The 23900-nt window shown below is 39.8% G+C and overlaps 1 protein-coding gene across 1 annotated transcript; it reads right to left on the bottom strand.

Moving 5' to 3' along the window:
* Positions 1-3756: 3756 nt before the first annotated feature.
* On the bottom strand, positions 3757-23844 carry RAB32 (RAB32, member RAS oncogene family). Its single transcript, XM_078447425.1, has 3 exons — positions 23484-23844; positions 8976-9253; positions 3757-4895 (listed from the first exon to the last, which is right to left on the bottom strand). Exons 1-3 carry the CDS (start codon positions 23731-23733, stop codon positions 4746-4748), a joined length of 678 nt encoding a protein of 225 aa, XP_078303551.1. The 5' UTR covers positions 23734-23844; the 3' UTR covers positions 3757-4745.
* Between the last annotated feature and the right edge of the window lie 56 nt (positions 23845-23900).

The raw sequence follows: 23900 nt of genomic DNA, 5'->3' as shown, positions 1-23900 counted from the left end.
CCACAAAAGGAGTCTAGAGTAAAAGAATATATTCGATTTTTAGAAGTGTTATATTCTGAAAAATTAGATTCCACTCCCAGCTGTTAAAATCATTCTGAAGCAAACCAGAATGAAAGTCCTATAGCACTTACCACATTTCCATAGGAGAAAAGTTTTTGGGTATTACCTCAGTTTGCAATCAATAAAAGAAAAGAAATCCACGAAATTTCATCCTTTAAACCTCAGATGGAGAGAGGAGTGGTATGTTGAATTGAAATTGAAGCCGGGTTATTACAAGACTTTACTTAAAGCAATTATTGTATTTCTTTAAAGTTCTGCAAGCTCTCAAATCACAATTTAACGGCATGACTAAAGCTATATTAAAGACTCAAAAGCAAAGTTTTCATAAAGGGAGGAAAATGGCAGCTAGAAATTTAGTGGGGTTCAAAAATACCAGCTAGATAATCATGCCACTAAAAGGTAGCATTTCATGTTAACTTAGAATGAACATAAACAAAACTTATTTAAATTATAATCTGTAAACACTTAAACCTCTAGAGCGGGTTTGGCAACGGGAAGATTGAAAGATGATGGGTTTGGTTTGGGAAACGCCGATAGACTGTCAGGACAATACCACATGGCATTCAGGTGACTTTGGGGAGGCAGTGGATTGAATTACTAGCATATACACAGTTCCAGCAGTATTTTATATGCAACTCAAACCTTTATCACCCACATTCCTCCCTCCTTTCCCAACATACACACAGAACTTGGAGAAACAGAAATAAGAATGGTGGCTTCACACATTCATCTTTCAGAACAAAATCCTGGATAAAAGAAATGGGTAGTTGATATGATTTCACATGCCTATGAAGCACACTGGCTAGAACGAATATCAACAAAAATCCACCCATCACAAATGTACATTTTTAACTGAGATGAATAGTTCCAGCTATTAATCTTAGGAAAGTTAAGTGATTTAGGGAGTAAACAAATACATGTAAGCTCTGACAAGGGGGAGGTCATCATAGATGAGGTTATTAAACGTAGTAAAAAGTAAAGATAATCCAAAGCATTTTTTTTACTTTATTTTCTTTCTTTTTCTTTTTCTTTTTCTTTTTTTTTTTTTTTTTTTTTTTTTTTTTTTTTTTTGTGAAAGAGAAAGAGTATGAGTGGGGGAAGGGAAGAGAGAGAGGGAGAGGAAGAATCTTTTTTTTTTTTTTTTAATGTTTACTTTTGAGAGAGAGACAGAGTGAGAGCAGGGGAGGAGCAGAGAGAGGGAGACACAGAATCCGAAGCAGGCTCCAGGCTCTGATCTGTCAGCACAGAGCCCGAGGCAGGGCTCGAACCCAAAGACTGCGAGATTATGACCTGAGCTGAAGTCGTACACCCAACCGACTGAGCCACCCAGGCGCCCCGGAGAGGGACAATCTTAACCAAGTTCCACAGCCAGGGTGGAGCAAAAGATCATGACTCTGAGATCATGACCTGAGCTGAAATCAAAAGTCTGATTCTTAACCGACTGAGCTACCCAGGCGCCCTTATTATCTTTTAAAGTATTGTGTTCCAAATGGGAATGTTCCTTGATTTCAGGGTTAGGGTAAGAAACATACTGACTGCAGGAAAATGAATTGCACCATAAAAATGTAGACATTATCTAAAAAGCTCAAGTCAGTCTTAACTGACATCCACAATTCTTACTATCAGGAATTACAATTAGGAACTTGGTATTTACTTTTCTGAATGGCTCACACAGCATTTAAATTCTTAATACATTTATTTTTCTTATTTAAAAATTTTTTAATGTTTATCTATTTTTGAGAGAGATACAGCATGAGCAGGGGAGGGACAGAGAGAGAGGGAGACACAGCATCCGAAGCAGGTTCCAGGCTCTGAGCTGTCAGCAGAGCCCAACGGGGGGCTCGAACCCACTGGCCTTGAGATCATGAGCTGAGCCGAAGTCAGACGCTTAACCTCCTGAGCCACCCAGGTACTCCAGGTGTGCAGACTTTTTAATAATACTGATGTATAAATGGAAATAAAAGTGCTGTACTTTTAAAATGTTCATGTTTTAGGTAATGTTATAGATTTCAATCTCAATAATGTTTTATTATTTAAATAGAAAACTATTTAAATAAGTCTGAAGGTTCAGGAATTTTCACTAAGCAATTAAGTGAATAAGGAAATCAAAATATTCTCTTCTTTCCTTTGGCCATTTATGTAGCTAACCTTAAATTCAAATTTTATGTTCACATTACAAAAACAAATTGCAGTGAGAATTTAGGAGTAAAGTGAAATCCTCAGTTTTACTTCTAAAATGTAAAAAATGATAAACAGAATACATTGTCACACACAACATATGGAACCCTGTCTATCAAAAAACCATTATGTAAGGTACTCTCAATCCTTAAAATTATCCTAAGAAAACAAATACGACAAAGAAAGCCCAATACTCCTGATTTTCAATCCACTGCTCAATTTAAACAGGATGAATACCTTATAAAAATGAAAATCAATATGTAAAAAAAGAAAATTCCAAGACTTGTTGCTTTCAGCCATCATCCAGAATGAGTTTTACATTTCTTTTTTTTTTTTTTTTTTTTAACGTTTATTTATTATTTAGAGACAGAGAGAGACAGAGCATGAACAGGGGAGGGGCAGATAGAGGAGGAGACACAGAATCCAAAGCAGGCTCCAGGCTCTGAGCTGTCAGCACAGAGCCCTACCCAGGGCCGGAACTCACAAACCGCGAGATCATGACCTGAGCCAAAGTCGGACGCTTAACCGACTGAGCCACCCAGGTGCCCTGTGAGCTTTATATTTCTAATGTTTAGGTCTGGCACCAATTTTTCATACTACTTACATTATTGGACTTTGGAATTAAAGAAAAATTAAGAAGTTGTACTTTGTATTGAGACCAGAAAACATTTTAGAGTACAGAGTATAGGTTTAAACATTTTAGACACGGGACACCCAGGTGGCTCAGTCAGTTGAGCGTTGGACTTCGGCTCAGGTCACGATCTCGCGGTCCGTGAGTTCGAGCCCCGCGTCGGGCTCTGTGCTGACTGCTCAGAGCCTGGAGCCTTTTTCAGATTCTGTGTCTCCCTCTCTCTCTGACCCTCCCCCATTCATGCTCTGTCTCTGTCTCAAAAATAAATAAACGTTAAAAAAAATTTTTAAACATTTTAGACACATAGGTTTCTTAGAAAGATTTAATGCATTACCTTTTTAAAAATTAAGAGGGACTGTATTAACTATATGAGAAGTAATATTTAAATAAGGGTGTTCTTTATATTCCTTAGCTTTGGAAAATCTGATTCTATATAGAATACATGTCCCAAAAGATCAAAGAGCTTATTAAGTGCAGAACATATAAACACCTTTGTGATTCCTAAGCAAAACTTAGACTTAATGACAAGAGCAAGCTATGTTTTATGGCCCATGTCAACTATTTATTCCCAGAATACACCTGTCAGAGCAAAGGCAATTCTTGCTAATTTTTTATTTCCTGCTCTCAATAAATACATGGATCTTTTCCTATCCCATGTTCATAATAATGTATAAGACAATTTGGTCAATGCCTCATTTGCATTAGCATTGGATTATGGCACAAACACCTTTAAAATTCCTTTGAAAAATAAGTTGGACCTTTCAGAAGGTATCAACTCCCTTAAAAACAACAGGAAAATGTGAGCAGACACGAAGTTTTCTAAGGCAGAAAAGTATACCCCATTTACCTTTCTAGAACCACATTAGTTAAAGAAAAACAAAAGAGGCTTCAGTCAAAATATTTATTCTTTTCCTTAACTGGGTTAAATGGTAATACAAATATTACGAGGCTGTCCTAAGTTTCTCATGTGTTCTACTTTAAATGTCCAAAACTTTACATAAAAACTATGCATGACCTAGTTTCCTTCACAATTCATACTTAGAGAATCTCAGATTTAATTGTATATGCTTTCAAGTAACTTCTCTGTTACTGTTACTAATACAGATTTGAAAAGACTAGCTCCAGTTAGAGAGAACTCCAACAGTAATAGCAGCCAGGCTCTCAGGTACAAAAATAAACACACGGGAGGAAGAGGAAAGCAGGAATGTTCATTTATATTGTTTCCAACTGGCAGCAACCAGAAGCCAGGACACCAGTGCACCTGCGTTGTTAGCAAGGGCACACCACGCTGGCCAGGAGTAATGACATAACATGTGATGATAACAATTTTATAGAAGTATCAAAGTTTTAAGTAGAAAAAGAACTGCAAAACAGCCTTCTGTGACTAACAGAGATGACAGCCTCCCTGGGGAGAATGTAATGTGGAGATAAAAACACAGGCCCATAAAATTACTGGAAGACCTCAGGTCAGGTTTCATGACCATCCCAGTGCTTCCACTAAAAGGCACAACTTGAAAATCTTACCAAATCCTGAGGACCATCATTTTTAAAAAATGTTAAAGAGGACGTAAACATTATCCTGAATTCAAGGTGACCACCCTAGAGGCCTAAGTGTGCCTGCGTTAAAGTGTGGGGTCGCGGGCAGAACCACTTTACCACACGCCCCGTGTCAGCGTAGGCTCCCTGGGGGTGCCACCACGGCCATTCTGTACAAGGAGAAAGGTCTACACAACCTGAAGAAAAACTGGAGCGTTCGTCTGAAGTGCAGCCCTGTGAAGATTCACAGAGCAGCACAGCCGCCCCCTTATCCATTCTCGGGCTTGGATCCAGCCCGGTCAGGCTGCACTCTGCACACAGGCCAGAAGCAGAAGCCATGTCAGCAACATTGGGACTTGCCCTCTGCTCTCAAGGTCTCCTGATCCAGTTTAATTTTGTCCTCGTTGTTTTCTTCACTAGGAAAGCTTTGGTGGTTTGCGAGAATATTCTCCACTAGGAACCGGGCGGCTTCATCTATGTTTATATTATCCTGTAATGCAGAAATGACGAACACGATGAATTCTTCAGATTAATGCTTGGAAGTAAGCATTAAGAGTATTAACGGGACTAGCCGAGTTTGTCAGAGGGGACATTATAATACATGAGCTACCGTCTTCTTCTCCCATACTAAAGGGTTAAACCCTAAGAGTTTAATGCCATTGAGTATAATGTGGCTAGGGAACTCTTTTCTTTTCACAAACGATCGCCCTTTCTGATGCTCCTGTTTCAAACTTCTTGCCGCTGAGATTCAATGAACTATCTCAATGGTTGAAAAGGAATCTTCATTCCCACAATGGGTTCCCACTCACATAAATGAAGGCACTAAGATGAAAACCTTCCGCCCTAGAACATCTAAGTCAGTTGTTCACGACACATTATGAAGAAGAATGTCAACGGGCTCATACCACACTAAAATATGATAAACGCATTATGTCGTCCCCCATCTCTGAGTGCAGATTATTACTTTTAATTGTCATGTGTAAATTAACCTGAAACAATGTGGTGGGTGCAACGGCCATTAAAAATATTCTAATGAGTCACAAGCTATCACAACATTTGTGTGACAGATTTATTAGCTGTCACTCACTACACGAGTAACAACACAGAGCAAAATCTGGCCTTATTTAAGTACTTAACTTCATTTTTAAATAATTTCAGGTTTACAAAACCATTGCAAAAATAGTAAAAATTCCTACATACCCTCCACTCATCTTCCTAAAATATTAACAGCTTGGAAATCCAGATTTTCAGATAAAACCAGGAAATTAGATAATAGTGTGGGCATGAATTATGAGCCTTATTCAAATTTTACCATCGTCCCAATGTCCTATTTGCCATCCAGGTGACCAGCTGTATTTCGTGCTCATGTCTCCTTGGTCTCCTTTAACCTGGGACAGTTTTTCAGTCACCTTCCCTTCCACGACTTTGACACTCTTGTAGAATACTGGCCAGAAAATATCCCTTAGTCTGGGCTTGTTTGGTGTTTCGTATCATTAAACTCAAGTTATGCATTATTGGCAGGAAGAAGGGATGTGTCCTTCTCAGTGTACAAGGAGGCACTTGCTTAGAGTCACGTCTGCCAGGCTTCTCCACTGAACAATTACTATTTATCCTTTGCCCTTAGTAAGTTCCAATATATAAATCACCTGTTTTTTTTTTTTTTACCAGTTTTACCCATTAACTTTACCATTAATTAATTTTTCCCTGAAACATTTACTACCATGGTGATTAAAGGTGACTTTCTATTTCCATCATTCCTTCTATATATATTAGTTAGAATTCTACCGTCAGGAAAAGTTTTCTCTTCTCCCTTACTTATTAATTGGTTTATTCATGTCATGGATTATTATTTTATTCCACAGATTAGATCCATTACAATAGCTATTTACTTCATTCCTCAAACTGTGTTACATTTTTGGAGCTTCTGTAAGAACGGTCCTGTTTCTTTTTGACACGTCTCCATCATTTTGTGCTCCCTTAGTTTCTGGCTCCGCAAAATATCTCTGGCGCATCTTTATTTGTCCCACTAGTCCTGGAATCAATCATTTCTCCACAAAACCCCTGTTCTTTTTACGGGAGAACAGTATTTAAAAAACAAATTCTGGGGACCAGTAAGCTCTCTGGATCTGTGGTATCATTGCTCCTAAGCCCTCTGAGCAGAGAGAGGTAATAAATATATATATGCATCCACAGACCTGTAGACATCTATTTCTACGTTTGTCTCTCTGTTTATGCAAATGTGTATATATAGAAACACATATATACACAGAAACATATATATATATTTATATGTACATATGAAACATTAAGTTCATACTGATCTCTCCAATTTCAGTCTAACAACATGAGGTTCATTCCAGCTTTCTTCCTTATTTGCTATAAGTTTCTCAGACAGTGAGAAACCTGTAAGACCTGTGCTATTTATTCAGGTATCTTTTCCAGCATCAACACAAGTTTTCTTTAATTAAAGTACTGATCTCCAAATGTCCAAATGTCACTCGGTCCCCACCCTTCCCATTATCCCAAAGAACTACAATGCTCTCTAACTGCATTTAGCAGCAATTGACTAGGAACAGAAATTCCCATATTGTAATTAGTCACACATTTTCATACTACAAATCCATTGTTTGTCATAAAGGTGAAAAGATGAAGTTCACAAATTCAAAATTGTCTTTTGGCTGTGTTCCCATTAAAATTCAGATCACTGGGATTCAAGCAGGAATCAGATGTGAAGTTAGCGCCAGCCGGCTCAGAAATACAGACATTAGTGACATGTGGGCAGTACTTTTAAGGCTTGCCTAAAATTTTTAACCTAGATTTTATGCTACTGTTATTCTCTTGGGCCATTCCTGGTTCACTACTAAGGAGATTCTGCAGAAGGTGTTGCTAATATATTTGTAGGAAAGCACAGAACACATCTGACACTTCTACCGCTAACCAGTGTGTCCCTTCTCACCTCCACATGTAACGCTGTCTATAAATTTAACAAAGCTGATGACTTGCACAGTCTCAAGCTGCAGGCCACATGACACTATCATTTGTGAATCTCCCATCTAGACTCTGGGGACAAATTTGGATTTATTACCTGAGTGATTAATTCACATAAAACCTAGAGAAGAAATTTTATCTGTAATATGTGCCATCTCTTCCAACAAATCTCATGCTCTAATAAACATTACACATACCACTAATTATTTCCCAACAAAGCTGGGAAATAAAGCAAATTACCCGACGGACACGCCGCAGGAAGGGGGACGGGTTCCAGGACAAGGGCCTCCAGGAGCAGCCTCCCCCTTCTGCCATTTCTCCCGTCCTGCCTGGCTAAGTGCTCTTGCCGCACCCACCCCCCCCTGCACTGCAGCTTTCTTCTGCTGCTACTTTTTACTCATGAAACGAAATTTTAAGATTCTGGAATGTCTTTCTTTCAACAGATAGCCTTTAGCTTAGGAGTAAAAACCTCTGCCTCCAGCAGACACCAGCTGTGCCGATGACCCCAACATCACTCAATAGCTTTCCTTTCATTATTCTGATCGTCGGTGGCACCCAATGGTGTTCTGCGATGAGGGTGGGTTTCTGGTAAAGCTAAAAGTAACTGAGTGGTAAGCAGGTACTCAGACCAGTAGATAAATCCGGTCACATTTGTTACCTAGGAGGAAAAATTCTTTTAAAAACAAAAAACAAAAAAACGTCTGCAAGAAATCCACAGAAGGCATTCCAAATGCTGGGACTGTGTTAAGATACGCCAGTCTTCTGGTTTCGGATTTTGTTTGTCGTTGAGAATTTCTCAAACATTTCACCATTCTTATGTAAGTCCAATTGTTATTTGACCTCTAATGTGAAATTCCCAATGTGCGTAAACAAGTTCTCTCCCCACCAATACTTTGTGCCTGTGAATTTCACCTTTGCTCTCTTGTGTATCTAGACTGGTAAGATTTTTAACAGCCGACTTAAGTGTTTTTGTTTTTCTTCAAAAAATATTTATCCCATAATATGTGAAAGAAAGAATTCTCACTCCGCTATTCATGAAGAAGCATGTCACAAATGTTGACACTTGCCTCTAGTTCAAATTCTTTCATACACAATTAATCTGAAACTCTTCAAACATCACCTGAATACATTGTCGCTCTGACAGTTTCTGGTCCATTTTTGTTAGTACTGCACGTGACCCACATATTCGCCAGGGTCATCTCTGTGCCTATATTTTGTCAAGCCTTCGGTAAAAATTAAAAAATCCTTGTGCTTGACAAGATCCCTAAATCCCCCATAAACTCCAGTTGCAGAAGTGCTCCATTTAAAGGCTCAAACTCAGAGAATGTCATTGTTCTTTATTCTAAATAACAGCTAATTTTTAGTCTGATGGAAAACCTGCCCTTCTAGTCACCTCCCCACTAGCCAATTTTGAAAGCATTTCTGCTGCCCACTGAAGGAAACTATAACATATCCATGCTATGTTTTGCTTTTTATTAGGCTCCCAAAACCCACTCACATAAACCTGTCTAAATGTTTTATAGCTATAGCTCAGATTTAGGACTTAAGAGCAGAGCAGATACAAACATGAAGCAGACCTCACCTTTGCCGAGGTTTCAAACCATCCAGTGAAACCATGTTCTTTGCAGAACTGGTCCAACTGGGAAGGATTCTGGCCACCATCCTTTTTCTGGTCACATTTATTAGCTAAGAGGACAGCAGGAATAGGGCTGCCATTTGGAAGATGGACTTTACTATCCAGATCACTTTTCCATTTTAAGACGGCCTCAAACGTGGAACCTCTCGATATATCAAAGACTACAAAAGCACCAACAGCTTCTTTGTAGTATACTCGGGTCATGTTGCCAAACCGCTCCTGCCCTAGAAGTAAATATAACAAGAGATTAAGAACTCATAATCAGACTGAGTCTATATTTAGATATAAGGCCTCTGACTCTAGAACAGTGCCGTAAACACAGGTTTCCCATTCCATAGCAAAGAAACTGGTGGGATGCACAGAACCATGTGGCCGATCGTGTGGTCTCAGTACGGAACTAACTAGCGTTGTGTTCTGTGAATGTACAACATATGCTCCATAAACATCCAGATGACGGTGCTTGAACCTACAGAGCCCAGCATTTCCCCCTGCATTTCCCCAGTCTAAGAGAAAGGTACTAAAGGGAAAAAGAAAGCCAGGAGCGGAGGGGAGAAGAGACAGAACAGAAGAAAATGAAGCTTGCAGGAAGAGATAAGTATGGTGGGTAAAACGCAGTCTAAAAGACTAAGACTGGATAAGAGATAAAGGAGTTCATCTTTCGTCCCTGTCTCTAGGCTGTACCCGCTTTGGACGCTGCTTGCAAGATTGCTGTCTTCTAAGAAGGCAGACGCGTGCAAACCTACTAGCAAAAAGTGGCACAATTATCTGTGTGATTGAAAGAAGGACCAACTGCAGAGTTCTTCAAATATCATACTTTTAAAATAACTTACCATGTTCAATAGTTTGGGGAAAATCCTACTGCTTCGCATACCACATGGACTTTGCAAAGCGTTCTCTTTCTGTCTGGTATCACACTGTTCTTTGACATAGGAAGGACCCTTATCTTCATCTGACAGATGAAAAACCATGCAAAGAGCTGCTTGGCCAGGATTACAGTGGCACTGAGTAACTAAGACAGCACTAGAACCCAGGTCTTCTGAGTCCCGTGCACCCCTGTTGCCAGCCATTCTGAACTATCTTACAGTTACCCTGACTTCTAAGGCATTTACCTTCCGTCTGTCGAGTTACTGACTAGAGTACTAAGGAAATATGACTGGCAATCAATGTAAATCGAAGATGTGAAACTCTGATCAATGATAAAAACAAAGCTGACAGGACACTTTCCTGTTAAAACATATGATGAAAAAACACTTTATCTACATTTCATTGATAGTAACAAATGCAAAGCTGCCCACAAAAAATATTTTCTCTCTCCTCCAAATTCTACTAGAGCATCATACAATGTTAGATATTGCTTAATGAAATAATGGGAAAAGAACACAATAGGCAAGCTTAAATGGATAAAACTGAAGTTCATTTGTGGTTTGTCGTAACTCCTCATATGGGCTAACCTGAAGTTGTACTATGACAGTTCAGATGTCTGAACTTTATTACAACAGTCACATATGAAACCCCACTATCATATTTATATTTTACTGGTAATGTAAATCTGCCCAGCCAGCTATATAGTTACTGGATCACAATGCTGACAATTATAAGAAATTAACATTGTACCTTTTCCTTAAACTTATACTTCATAACTACACACAGCATGTTCACAGAGGATATACCAACTGATCAAAGTCAGTATCACTAATCTGCAAAAAGACTATGTAGATGCATTAAAGTGGTTCTGAGTTCAATTTTAACTAGAGAACACATACTACCAATTTTTGTTTTTATAAAATTTAATTATTAAATATAAAATGACTATGACAAAAAAGGAAATTAGCCTCATTAAGATAGTCCAGATTACATGATTATTTCATATTATAAGAAAGTGCTCTTTTGAACTATCCCTTCAACTTAGAAAAGAGGGCGGGGTGCCAAACTAGTAAAAGTATAGAAATCCAGAAGTAATAAAGAATGATTAAGCTTTAGTGAGTGTTGCTTTGTTTACTGAATCATCTATAAATCCCTGAAAAGATTTCTTTCAACCAATCATACTAAGTCATATACAAATTTGTATTCACATAAACTTTCTGATAAAATATAAGAAAATCAGAAATGTATATGACAAGGAATTTTCGAGATGGACCTGTGGATTAGAAATATCAGGTTACTGGCACACCTGGGTGGCTCAGTCGGTTAAGCATCTGACTTGGCTCAGGTCATAATCTCAGGGTTCATGAGTTCGAGCCCTGCATCGGGCTCTGTGCTGACAGCTCAGAGCCTGGATGAAGCCTGCTTTGGATTCTGTGTCTCCCTCTCTGCTCCTCCCCCACTCACATTCTGTCTCTCAAAAATAAATAAACATTAAAAAAAAATCTTTAAAAGACAAAAAAGAAATAATCAGGTTACTTTCCCTAGGTTCCAAGGTTAGTATTCAAAACTCTCTGATAGTCTCAGAGTGTGCTTTCTAAAAACCATACTATATGGCAATTCAAAATAGTGTCAATTATGCTATTAAGCAAATGAAAAGGAAAAGTACAAACTGGGAGGAAAAAATGCAAACCCTCTATCTGGTAAAGGACTTATACCCTTCAAACTCCAGAGTAAGAAGATAAAAAATCTAATTAATAAAGTAAGCAAAAGACTGGAACAGATGCTTTATCAAAGAATGCATACAATGACAAGCAGAGGAAAAGACGCCTAGCATCATTAATTACTGGAGAAATGCAAATTTAAATCACAACTAGGGTGCCTGGGTGGCTCAGTCGGTTGAGCGTCTGACTCTTGATTTCAGCTCAGGGTTGTGGGATTGAGCCCCATACCAGGTTCCGTGCTGAACATACAGTCTGCTTAAGATTTTCTCTGTCTCTCTCTCCCCGCCCCTCGTCTCTGCTCACGCTCTCTCTAAAAAATTAAAAAGAAAAAAAAATTTTTAAATCATAACCAGCTTCCCCTTCATGCCTATGAGAATGGCTAAAATAAAAAGTCTGGGTTTACCAAGTATTGGTGAAGAAATGGAGCAATCAGAACTCTTACTTACTACTGGTAAGAATAAGAATCTAGAATAGTACATCCATTTGGGAAACGATTTGACAGTTTCTTCAAAATTTAAACATATATCTACCATACAACCAACACATTCTACTCCTAGGTATTTGCCCAAACAAAATGAAAGCACATGTCTACACAAAGTCATGTTCATGAATGCTCATAGGTGCTTTATTTTTAATAGTCGAAAATGGTAATCAATAAAATATGGTATATTCATACAATGGAATATAACAACAGAAAGGAAAGGAATAGATTATGGATAAAAATAACAAAATAGATGAATCTCAAAATAATTAAGCTAAGTGAAAGAAACTAGACCAGAGAGGGAATAGGTAATACTATATGAATGCATTTATATCAAATCCTTAAAAATAAAAACTATAGTGACTCAGTAAGAGGAAGCCCATCAGTGATTACCTTGGGCAAGGCAGCGAGATAGGTTCGGAAATTCTTTTGCAATCTTGATTATAGTGATGTTTCACTACTGTTTACATGTCAAACATCAAATTGTGCAGTTTGTTGTATTGTTGATTATATATCAATAAAGCTATAAAAAATAATACCTACAGATGGTCACTGGGAAGGTTTAATGCAAAATGTCTGCCTGAGAGTCTTTTAGGGCAGAGTACGACAAAGTATAATTCATGGTCAAAGCTCGCTAAATAAAGTTTTACTGGAATACTATCACCTTCATCCGTTTATGGGTTTCTTCATTGGTTTTCATTCTACAATGGCAGAGTTGAGTAGTTGCAACAAAGAGTGAATGGCCCATAAAACCTAAAGTATTTGCTACTTCTATGCTAGAGGGTTAGGGGATAGTCTATACCTTGAACTGACACTGGTATATAAAAATTCATGAAGGACTTAAGATCTGTGTATGTAAATTACACTTTAAGTTCAAAAAAGTAAAATGTCAGGCTCATGGTAAGCACTGTGTAAATGTTAGCTAGTATTAAGTGCTCAATAAATGTATTACATGATGAAAGCCTAAGTATCCTTTTTAAAATGGTACAATTAAACATAGCAAAACCTTAAACTATTAGCTAGTTATATGCTGTAAACTGTAGTGGTGAAAACAGTTGGCAGAGGAAAATGAACTTGAGGAAAGTACAAATGTACTAGAGAATCAAAATACCAAGCACCCAGGGATGCTTCAGTCAGTTAAGTAAACATCCAACTTTGGCTCAGGTCGTGATCTCACAGTTTGTAGGTTCAAGCTCCACACTGGGGTCTGTGCTGACAGCTCAGAGTCTGGAGCCTGCTTTGGATTCTGTGTTTCCCTCTCTCTCTGCTCCTCTCCTGCTCATGCTCTGTCCCTCAAAAAATGAATAAACATTAAAAAAAAATTTAAATACCAAGCACCCAAAGGTCAAGCAATCCTAGGCAAGTAACTCTGTCAGCCTCAGTAAGTCACGTGTCTTTAGAGGATTTTAGGGATCTTCTAAGCCCCCCCAGCTCTTCCTTCTGATGTTTTAGGTTTCTGTGTGATAACTTTAATGTTATAATGATTTGCTAAAGATTCTTCAATCACTGAATCCAGACAGCAATGGGGATCAAATATAAATAATCCAGCATGAAAAGGCCAAGCCATGCATTTAGGGAAATTGCTTACTTTCCAACAGAATAGTGAAATATACTTCCTATTTTACTGAGTTCATTATCTTTTTAATTCTGAAGTAAACCTGAAAAATTCTGAAGTAATCCATTAGTGCTTCAGAGATATTCTTGAACTGGTCAAAAAACCTAAAAAGCACAAATTTCTAAAATATGTAACATTTAATTAGAAAATAGGGGCGCCTGGGTGGCTCAGTTAAGTGTCTGACTCGGTTTTCGCTCAGGTCATGATCTCACAGTTCGTGAGTTCTAATCCCACATTGAGTCCTACGCTGGGCTCCACGCTGGCAGTATGGAGCCTGCTTGGGATTCTCTCTTTCTCCTTCTCTCTCTCTCTCAAAATAGATGAACTTAAAAAAAAAAAAAAAATCTTGAATTAGAGAATAAAGAGACAATGAATTCATTTAAACTAATAATCTCAACATAAAATTGAGAGTTGTTCTCCCAAAAAACCTAACAAGGCAAAACCTAGATTTAACTATTTTGGTTTCAAAGGTTTAAATACATAGATATATCAAGCTCTTCCAGTCGTTAAACCGGAAAATAACATAAAGTTTGCCACTGGAGTAAGAGCTGCATCCTATAACTTCGTTAGTATTTCTCCTTGGGTAATTTTATCTATTCTCTTGTTATTGTCTAAAAGAAAGAACCACAGTGGAAAACAAAACTAATGTTCATGAATATTCCATTTTCCTCCATTCCTAAGTGTGGGAAGGATCGCACTCTTCTGCCCCCACTGAGTCGGGAGTGGCTACGAACTCGTCTCGGCCAATGAAAGGTGAACCGAAGTGTCACTTTTAAGCAGAATCGCTTGGCTGACAGTGTCCCTGTCCCGCTGCAGCAGGCTCGAACCCTAATTTTGAGAGGAGAGTATCATGAGATGAGCCTCCATTAGTCTGAGTCTTCAGGTAGTTTCAATGAAAAATGCCTTCACATCTCCACCACTGCCCCAACCTCTGCCCTCACCGTGGGCATGAAGAAAGAGTGAGGAATAATTATTTTAAGCCATTGATGTTTTTAATGTGGTTGGAACTCCAACATAACCTAATCTATCCTGACTAATACAGCCCCCAAATCGTGTCTAGATTTGATCTCCACTAAAAAACGTGCATTAAGTTCCTTGCATGTATCAGGCACTGTGCTAGATACTGGTGAACAGCATGGAACAATCAATATGATTTCCTCTCCGGAGGAGCTCACAATCTATCCGAGGAAATAGACAAACTGCACCACAGGGTGTTAGGTGTCATCAGAGATATGAAAAGTGTATCATGGTATCAAACAAAGGGATGCTCTTCATTGAGGTACGTAAGCTAATCTTAGTAGTTCTGAAAGACACATTATCAAGAAATGCCATTCAAATGCTTACCTGTCATGAAAATCAGTTGTCTTTATTCCTTTGTCTCTATACTGTAGATGCAGCAATGCCCAAAACCCACCAGCAGTCACCCTAGTCAGAGCCAGGCTCACCATCAACGGACTAAACAGATTCAGGTATTTAATCTCTAGATACAATCTCCAGCAGTGCTGAGTCTTTCTCATGGGAATAATGCATTCTAGTACTTACCTTTCACAACACTTCAGGAGTTAGCCCTTTCTAAGTTTAAAACAGGGGTAAGGACCAAACCTACCAACAGGGAAGACTTTCACATTTACATTAGAATTGCACTGGAATTCTGTAGAATCTTGGACTTTTTTTTTTTCCTTAATTTTAGACAAGAAATATAAAGAATGCTCCCTGGGAAGTAGTCAATCAACCCTTCTAAGTTCAGTCCAAGAAAATTTTATTGTTCTCGATCCTACTTTCCACAAATGCATAAATAAAATGCAGGAAATTCCCACTATGCTGAGTGCCCCTGGGTTGTATCATAGGACAGGAGAGGATGGGGTAGAGAAGTCTGCAGTTATTAAATACAAAGACAGATGCATGAGTTTTGTTTCATGGGGTGTGTGTGTGTGTGTGTGTGTGTGTGTGTGTGTGTGTAGAGTTAAAGCTTATGGCAATATAAAAATTCAGCACGACCTGAGGGATCTTCCTGTCACGAGATCTGTAGAAGTAGCTCAAAGAGTGTGATGGGGAATCAGCAACACCATCTTCCTTAACTGGTGTTGTAGTCATTTCTTAATGGGGGGTGGGGGGGTGGGGAAGGACCACTTTCATGCCTTCCTGACCAACACTTAAATGGACAACATCGTAACTGCCAGATGCCACCTCACATCACCTAGTCCAACCTCTCCTATTTTACAGATGAGAAAATAAAATCCCGGGGAGACAGAATTACTCAAATTGCCCAGGTTGATTTGTTATCTGATGTGCTGTCCAATCTGTTAGCCAAATACTTTCTGGAGGACACATTGTTCCACATGTCCCATACTTCCGAATAGACCCAAGGCAGTGCCATCAGCCTACAGTGACTTTCTTTAAGGATAGCAGAGCCCTATTACACAAGGTCCCTTTCTCATAGTCTCTTAGGGCTTTACCACAGCAGCTACGAGAAATGCCCCACTGCTGAGTGCTTTAGTGACCCCAATACTAGTGGCAGCCTCTTTTATCCATATTGCTGTAGGCATATTTCCAGAATATTCCAAATGACTCCCAATGCTTTCTTTTAAAAAAGTGTGTTACTTCCTTCTCTAGAAGACGGAATCTTTATTGTAACTAGATATCTTGGCAATGAGAATGAAGAAAATGAACACAGTGCTAGTCATCTAGGCTCAAAGATATCTAATCTTGGCAATGGGAATGAAGAAAATGAACACAGTGCTAGTCATCTAGGGTGAAGCCCTAGATTTCCCAGCTGCCCTTGCAGCAAGACATGCATATTTGACTAGAGCGCAAAGACGAAGAATATGACAATATGACGAAGGAATGGTTGTATGATGCAGTGTCAGCTTTGGCCCATGGAGACTTTAAGGTTCTGCTCAGCAGCTGTGGACTGCCCAACCATGGACTTACCAGGTGAGAGAATTAACCTCTTTGTTAAAATCACGATGCATAGTGGTGTCAGAGGAAGGCAGATCTATCGAAACAGTTGATCCTAACGAATCTGCATTTTAAGCACCACAGGTGAGCCTGATGGAGGAGTCTCCATATAATCACACTAAAATAAAACAATGTATTTAGCTTAATTTCAAAAAGCAACAAAAAAAGTCACTACAGAGGATGCTTAAGGAAAACATCTGGACAGAAGTGAATGGAAAGAAGGCAGAAGAGGAGAATGTAAGGCCATGTGTCAGCTAGAAAGACCAACAAAGATCCATAAACTAACCCGTACTGTCCATTTATTTTTATGTGGTTCATCTTTCTCAAAACAAGACTGAAGAAATTACATGTTTCTAGCTTCCTTGATTGCAAAAAGTGAGAAAAGCACTTTTGGAAATACAACTGAGTAGAATTCTAAAGCATTTTTACCTCATCTTGCAGAAATCTGCAACCCCTATCATTTATGTCTGTACTGTTCTCACCATCCAGATCTCTGCAACCAAAACACAACCTAAACTTGTTCACTTAGCCTACCCTCTCTTTTTTTTTTTTTTTTTATTTTTGAGAGACAGAGAGACAGTGAGAGAGAGAGAGAGAGAGAGAGAGAGAATCCCAAGCAAGCGCCATGCTCAGCACGGAGCCTGACATGGGACTCAATCCCAGGACCATGAGATCATGACCTGAGCCAAAATCAAGAGTCGGATGCTCAACCAACTAAGCCATGCAGGCGCCCCAGCCCACTGTCTACTTCTTAAGTGTTGATTAAGTGTGAAATCATCACTAGTTTCAGGATATGCTGTTCTTGAACTATAAATCTGAGGCCTTCAAAGTTTTCTTCTTTGGAAGAGCACTTTATCTCTCAGTCTTTTCTAACAAATGCCTAGAAGTATGTATTCATGATGGGTTTTTTTTCTATATTATAATTCTTTGATGTCTTGGGGCCTTGTGGACCAGCAGAGAGCCTGCCTCTCCCAGGGTTAGCTAGTTCTGAGAGACTGCAAACAACCTGCTGAAAGCACATCTTGGATAGGCAAACCAACCAATTCGGAATCCTTACCATCCCTTTTTTCAGGCATTTTTAAGGCTCCTGCAGTCTAAGTCACTATCTTCCTGCCCTAAATCACCCATGGCCAGGTACTAAACAAATAGGGACCACCCCCATAGCCCAACGCCCACTGAAATAGGTCAAACTAACCAATCCTAAGCTTGCTCTTCTTGCCTGTACTGCCTTGGCCATTCCTTCTTGCAAAAACCACAATAAAGGCTCTAGCCCATGCTTATCCCTTGCTCCTTCTGCCTCTTGACCAACCCTGGTGCTTCCCCATGTGGCCCTGCATGGGGTGGATACTCCCTCCTCTTGGGATCTATGAGTAACAAACCATCTTTTCAATGGTGATCATCTTCTGGTGTGTTGGCCTTACCATACCTGATAAAAACAAAAATCTTGGGTACACTTTAAAATAGAATATGAATGAATCACTGAAATTTCCATATCAGAAGCTTAAGAAAATCAGAAGGTCAAGAAAACAAATTCATAATGGATAAAATTTCTCCTATAACATATCTGAAAGTAATACTGCCTCTCGAAAATAACGCATGGCTTGTAGGTTTAATCAGTGAGATTACAGAGTAGACCATGCAAACATCTATAATTATTACCTTGCTTTTCCAGGTGTGCTCTACAAGCGTATAGCAATAAACAGCTTTGTTATCTTCAGAAAGTCCAGTGTGGAAAGTCTTTCAAAACGCCCTCCAAAAATGATGGAGCCGACCAAAGAGTGTCTACATTGGAAGTTCAGTGTTTTATAATTAAGAAGAGTATAATAACTGGAAATTCTGGCCTGATAATATAAAGAGATGATAATTATTGCAAAGGGGTTTAACATATGAATCATGTGCACTACTATGCGGATGACCAGAACATTTGCTAATTTAGACAAGAGTCTGTTAGACTCTCAGATGACATTCTTTGGAGTGTTTTGACACCAGTGAACCAAAAATTCACTGAACAATTAAAAGCTTATTTTCATATTCCAGCATCAGAAGACATGTCTTTGTATAGTGCCATCAATTATCTGTGTTTCCTTGGTCAAGTTATTATACTTCTCTGTATTTAGACTATGGGATCTCTAAAAGCCTATATAGTTCAATTCAAATAGTAGAACGATTAGGAAAATGGGGGAAAAGTCAAACTTTAGTACTTTTATCAATGTCCCACTCCCTCTACTACTAACTTGGGCACTTTTCAGTTTATGTGGGCCAATTGAGGCAACTGAAAATGGTAACACATTAAAAAAAAAAAAAGGGCAATAGGCATATGTTAATATGTTGTTACACTGACCATTCTGCCTGGGCAATTGGGGATACAAAATCCAGACTGGAGCACCCAAAGTGTCTCAGGATTCACAAACTGAGGAAGATTTAAAGATGTAAAATGGGGGCACCTAGATGGCTCAGTGGGTTGAGTGTCCGACTCTTGATTTCAGCTCAGGTCATGACAATCCCAGGGTCATGGGATAGAGCCCCATATCGGGGCTCCGTGCAGCCAGGAGCCTACTTGGGATTCTCTCTCCTCCCCTCCCTCTCTTTCTCTCTCTTAAAATAAATAAATTTTTTAAAAAGAGATGTAAAATGGAACAGTAGGTTTTGTTTGTAATTCAACACAGCATTTTAGTCTGTATAAGGCTAAGGACAGGAAGACTGTACGGAAGTCAGATATAAGGAAGATTTTAAAAATCCCTTTAAGTGAGTTATTAAGTAATTGGAAAGTCATTGTAAATTCAGTGTTGAAGAGGGAGACTACAAATAACTATAGACTGATTCCTCAGAGCACTTCTTCTGCATATTTAGAAAAAAACTGAATTTTAATAATTTTGACTAATAGACACTTTGAAGGTCAAGAAAGCACTGGAGATAATATTCAAGATTCTTGCTCATGAGGGTTAAAGGAGAGTTATGAAAGACAAGAAGAGGCCACGAGGTACAGTGATCAGTGACTGCCACTGTGGAAAATGGGATAAGAAAAGCAGGATCAACGTTCTAATTTAGGCTGGGGATCAAAAAAAAAAAATAAAAAGTGAATCTAAGTATAGTTTATATAATTGATAATGTCTTCCAACCATGCATTTTATACTTTGGTAAATACTATTTACATGAACTTCAGAGTAGAATGTTCCTGATTGGTTCGTTGGTCCAAAGTTTTTTTTACAGAAGATTTTTACTCAGATTTTTATACAGAAATACTAATCCTAAAAAGTGAAGCGTGGCAGAAGAGACCAGGCCCCCAGAAAATGCCACTTTGGCATAAGGATTAATTTGAACTAAAGGGACTTCAAAAAGAGCAGGTGCCCGAAAGGTACGCTAATCTCTCTTTTTTCTTCCTGAAAGCAGACGAGAAAACCCCCATAGGAGAGATGTCCTCTCTCTACCAGGAGGAAAGAAACATTCCTATCACCACGGACAGGAATTGAAGCTGGGAGAATTCTCTATAAACAGACCATACAAAATAACTCTTATTTTCCTTTAGCCTCCCCATATATTTTAGTTATTTTCCCACAATTCCCTCCCTTTGTTCAACCTGTATAAAAGCACTTAGGTTTTGTCACTTCTTTGGGTGTTCATTTTCTTATGAGGACTCCTGTGTCAGGTAAAACTTAGGTGACATAAATTTCTGCTGTTAATCTGTCTCGGATTGATTTTTTTTTTTTTTCTTTTTTTAATTTTCAGGCTCTGCTGAAAACTCTAAGAAGGCAGAGATAAAGTTTTGCCTCCCCTACAAAAGCAATCACTTCAGTGAATACGGGAAGACTAAATTATGTTAGTTCTAAATGGACAAGCTTGTCTTTACTTTCTTTTTTTCTTAAATGTTTATTTAGTTATTTTGAGGAGGAGCAAGGGGAGGGGCAGGGAGAGGGAGAGAGAGAATCCCAAGCAGGCTCCACAGAGCCCCAGGTAGGGCCTGAACTCACAAACCATGAGATCATGACCTGAATGAAACCAAGAGTTCAATGCTTAACTGACTGAGCCACCCAAGTGCCCCAAGAGACCACTATTTAAAACATTGCTGGCCTATAATAAATGGGTTCATTTATGTAACAGCAACAAAAAGAAGATCAGAGACATCTCTTGCTACCTCTTAATTTAGTAGTATTTATTAAACTTTTTGAAAAGCTTACTGAAGACTTCAGTGTCTTAGTATATATTTCAGTCCTGTGTTAAGAGCCATCTTCAAACAGGTATGGGGTAAGAGATGGTTGCCCAACACAAAAATTATATTGAGGTGCATCGGTATTTTGTAGCTACATTCATTTGATGCAATAAGAAAGCATTTGGAAGGCCTGTACCCAAGAATCACTGCGGTTCCTAATCTGAAGAGTTTAGCTTAAACTGCCTGGCCACATTTATGGAAAACATTTGGCCAACTCCTCCCTGTTACCCCTGCCAAAGTTTCCAAGTATAGAGACCCAACAAAATTCCTTGACCATCTTTCTCATCTCTAACCAACAGTGAAAAACTAGTCACAGGGCCACACCTTAAGTTAGTCATATCAACTGGCCAGCTCTACCTACTGTTTTGCAATCAAGGAGTATTTCTAAACTTTCACAATTAAAGATCATTCAATGTTGTAACTACATAAGGCAAATATGTTTAGCCATGGGGAACTTTTTGGAGTGGCCTTCAGTTTGCTTCATTACATCATGACCACTTAACTCAAATGGTATGAGCTAGGATTCACTAAGAGGTCAAATATTCAAAGCAAACATAGTTAATGATGTAGCTCCCTAAGCCCCAAGTGAAAGCCAAATTATTTCTGTGTTAACTTCCTTATATATTAAGACTCCATCTCTGGAAATCTTATTTATAAGGTGAGACTAGTAATTTTCAACTACCTCATTAATTTACCCCTAATCTTTTTAACAGCTCGTGTGTACTTGCTGAATGGTACTGAACATCCAGGAATCCCTTTAAGAGATCTTAAAATTCTGCTTTCTGTCCCGGCAAAGCTCAACCTTTGCATTTAGGGAAAAGTGCAAGCACATTCCATCTAGGCCAATGTGTACCAGAGTCTGACAAGACTGATTATGTCTCTTTCCTGGCTGCATAGGTCTGTTAGAGCTGGACAAAAAAATAAGAGGTGATACCCAGGGAGAAAATTACTCATGACTTTGCTTTCCCAAGCCTCCAAATACCAGCATTTTTGCTTGAAGCTTAAAAACACAAATGTGCCAATAAAATCTTTTATTTACCTGCAGTGAAATCCAATCATAATAGCTAAATATGATATTATTTAACAAGAAGAATAAGGCAAAGTCAACCACCTCCTAGGTGAGGGGTGTAAAATCTTCACGGAAATCTGTAGCGACAATGAAGATTCCTGCAGAATGACTATCACATGGTAAGGCAACCTTTAGAATTTATGACTTTGTCAAGAAGCAATACTACTATTCATAAGTGTCTGTGAAACAGCAGGAAGTATTTCAAAAGAAGCCTGACTTCAAAAGATGACTTTTCAAACGAACTTTTGGTTTTCTGTAACCAAAAGGGAAAAAAGAAAAAAAAAAAAAAAAAAAAAAAAGCTGAGCCCAGGGCAGATTATCCTCCTTTCTGTGAGGGACTGACATACATAAATTTATTTGCATATCTGAGGCAGAAAAGTCTGTTCTTGAATAAGTGAGTATTTAGGTTAATATACACAGGTTAATTCTTCAATACTTTTTCATATGTAATAAGCTGTTGGTGAAAAAAACACTGCCTAGCAGACAGACCTGTGTCCCCTCCACTCATTTGCCAGCTGGGTGACCATACCTTCTACAGTTGATGCATCTGTAGCGTGAAGGATGCTCTCTCGCTCTGAACATTCTCCCATCCAGATTCTCTATTGCAGACTGAGCTTCTTACCAGCAATGATTGAACAGGGTAACTTTTGCTATCACTTCCATATTTAAACTTTCCAAAAGTCACCATCTTTTTAAATGCCCACACTCCACCACCCCACCAGACAGAGCTCAAGTTTTCGTAAATTAGAGCAAGGAGAATATGCACCCCCTTCAAAGAGGGGCATTATGCTCCCAAATTGTCAACTGAAAGCAAATGCCAGGGAAACAATCTATTGTGGTGTGGAGTGGGGCAGGGCCAGGAGTGGGGTTAGGCCTTGGCTTAAGGAGGGAGGCAGGATTCAAGAGTAGCTTTCCCAAATCTTCCCCGGGGTGCAGGGGTTGTTAAGGACTCACCTAGGAGATCACCCTACCTGAAGAATAGAATTTCACTCAGAAAGAAGGGTCTCAGATCCAAGGTGGGTGATGAAAAACATTCTGAAAAGGCACCTGGTCGCTAGCCTTGGTTGTGTTACTATCTAAGAGGGTCACTTGGGGGCAATCATTCAACTTCTGTGCTCCTCTGTGAAATATTAAAGCTGGTTGAGAGGAGCTGGCCCCTGCCCCCCCCCCCCCCCTCCTACTCTTCCTCGTGTATTATAACTTGTCATCATTCAGAGTTAAAACTCCAGGAAAAGCCCCCATGGCTGTTTCACCTCTGGTCAGGGGAGGGAGGGAAAGAGAGAGAGCACGTTGGAGTGGAGAGGGCCACCTTTCCATCTCTTAAAAATGAGATGCTTTCTGCAGACTTAGTAGAGGCATCTAACCAGGGTTAGTTACTTACACGCATTTCTCGATCTTGTCCTGCTTTTAAACCCTTCAACTACTACTGCCCCTTACCGTTGTCGTGATCCCACTGGGGTCCACCCAGCCACGTCCCTTTCCGTGTGGCTACCTGAGTTAGCCGCCGGCTCTCGACGGAGGCCGCAGCCCGCCACTTACCGGCGATGTCCCATAGCTGCAGGCGCACCAGCGTCCGGCTGTCCCAGTTGAGGACCTTGAGGGCGAAGTCCACCCCGATGGTGGCCCGGTAGTGCTGGGAGAAGAGCTGGTGGACGTAGCGCTTGATGATGCTAGTCTTGCCCACGCCGAGCTCGCCGATGACCAGCACCTTGAAGAGGTGCTCGCGGGTCTCGGGCGCGGCGGCCGCCGCCGTCCCCAGGACCGGGTCCCCGGCTGCCCCGCCCGCCATGAGCGCCCCCGGCCCCGCTCCAGACGGCCGGCTGCCCCCCGCGAGCTCGGGCTCCGCGCCGGGGTCGCCGCCCTGCCGCGTCTTCCCCGCGCTCCCGCGGAGCCCCCGTCGGCCGTCGCAACGTCCCGAAGCCGGCCGCCCTGCGCCCGCGCCACCGCCCGACGGGT

This window comes from Panthera onca, chromosome B2 (assembly GCF_046562875.1).
Source record: "Panthera onca isolate mPanOnc1 chromosome B2, mPanOnc1 haplotype 2, whole genome shotgun sequence".
NCBI classification, from domain to species: domain Eukaryota; kingdom Metazoa; phylum Chordata; class Mammalia; order Carnivora; family Felidae; genus Panthera; species Panthera onca.
The sequence above is the reverse complement of the archived record's forward strand: the minus strand, read 5'-3'. Positions and strand labels throughout refer to the sequence as shown.

Bases quoted from the DNA above. Each gene is read 5' to 3' on its own strand.
- RAB32 (XM_078447425.1), bottom strand. From the start codon at position 23,733: ATGGCGGGCGGGGCAGCCGGGGACCCGGTCCTGGGGACGGCGGCGGCC. The intron at 9,254-23,483 runs GTAAGTGGCGGG...ATTTACTTCTAG, and splicing joins GCAGCTATGGGACATCGCCG to GGCAGGAGCGGTTTGGCAAC. The intron at 4,896-8,975 runs GTGAGGTCTGCT...TCTGCATTACAG, and splicing joins GGTTTGAAACCTCGGCAAAG to GATAATATAAACATAGATGA.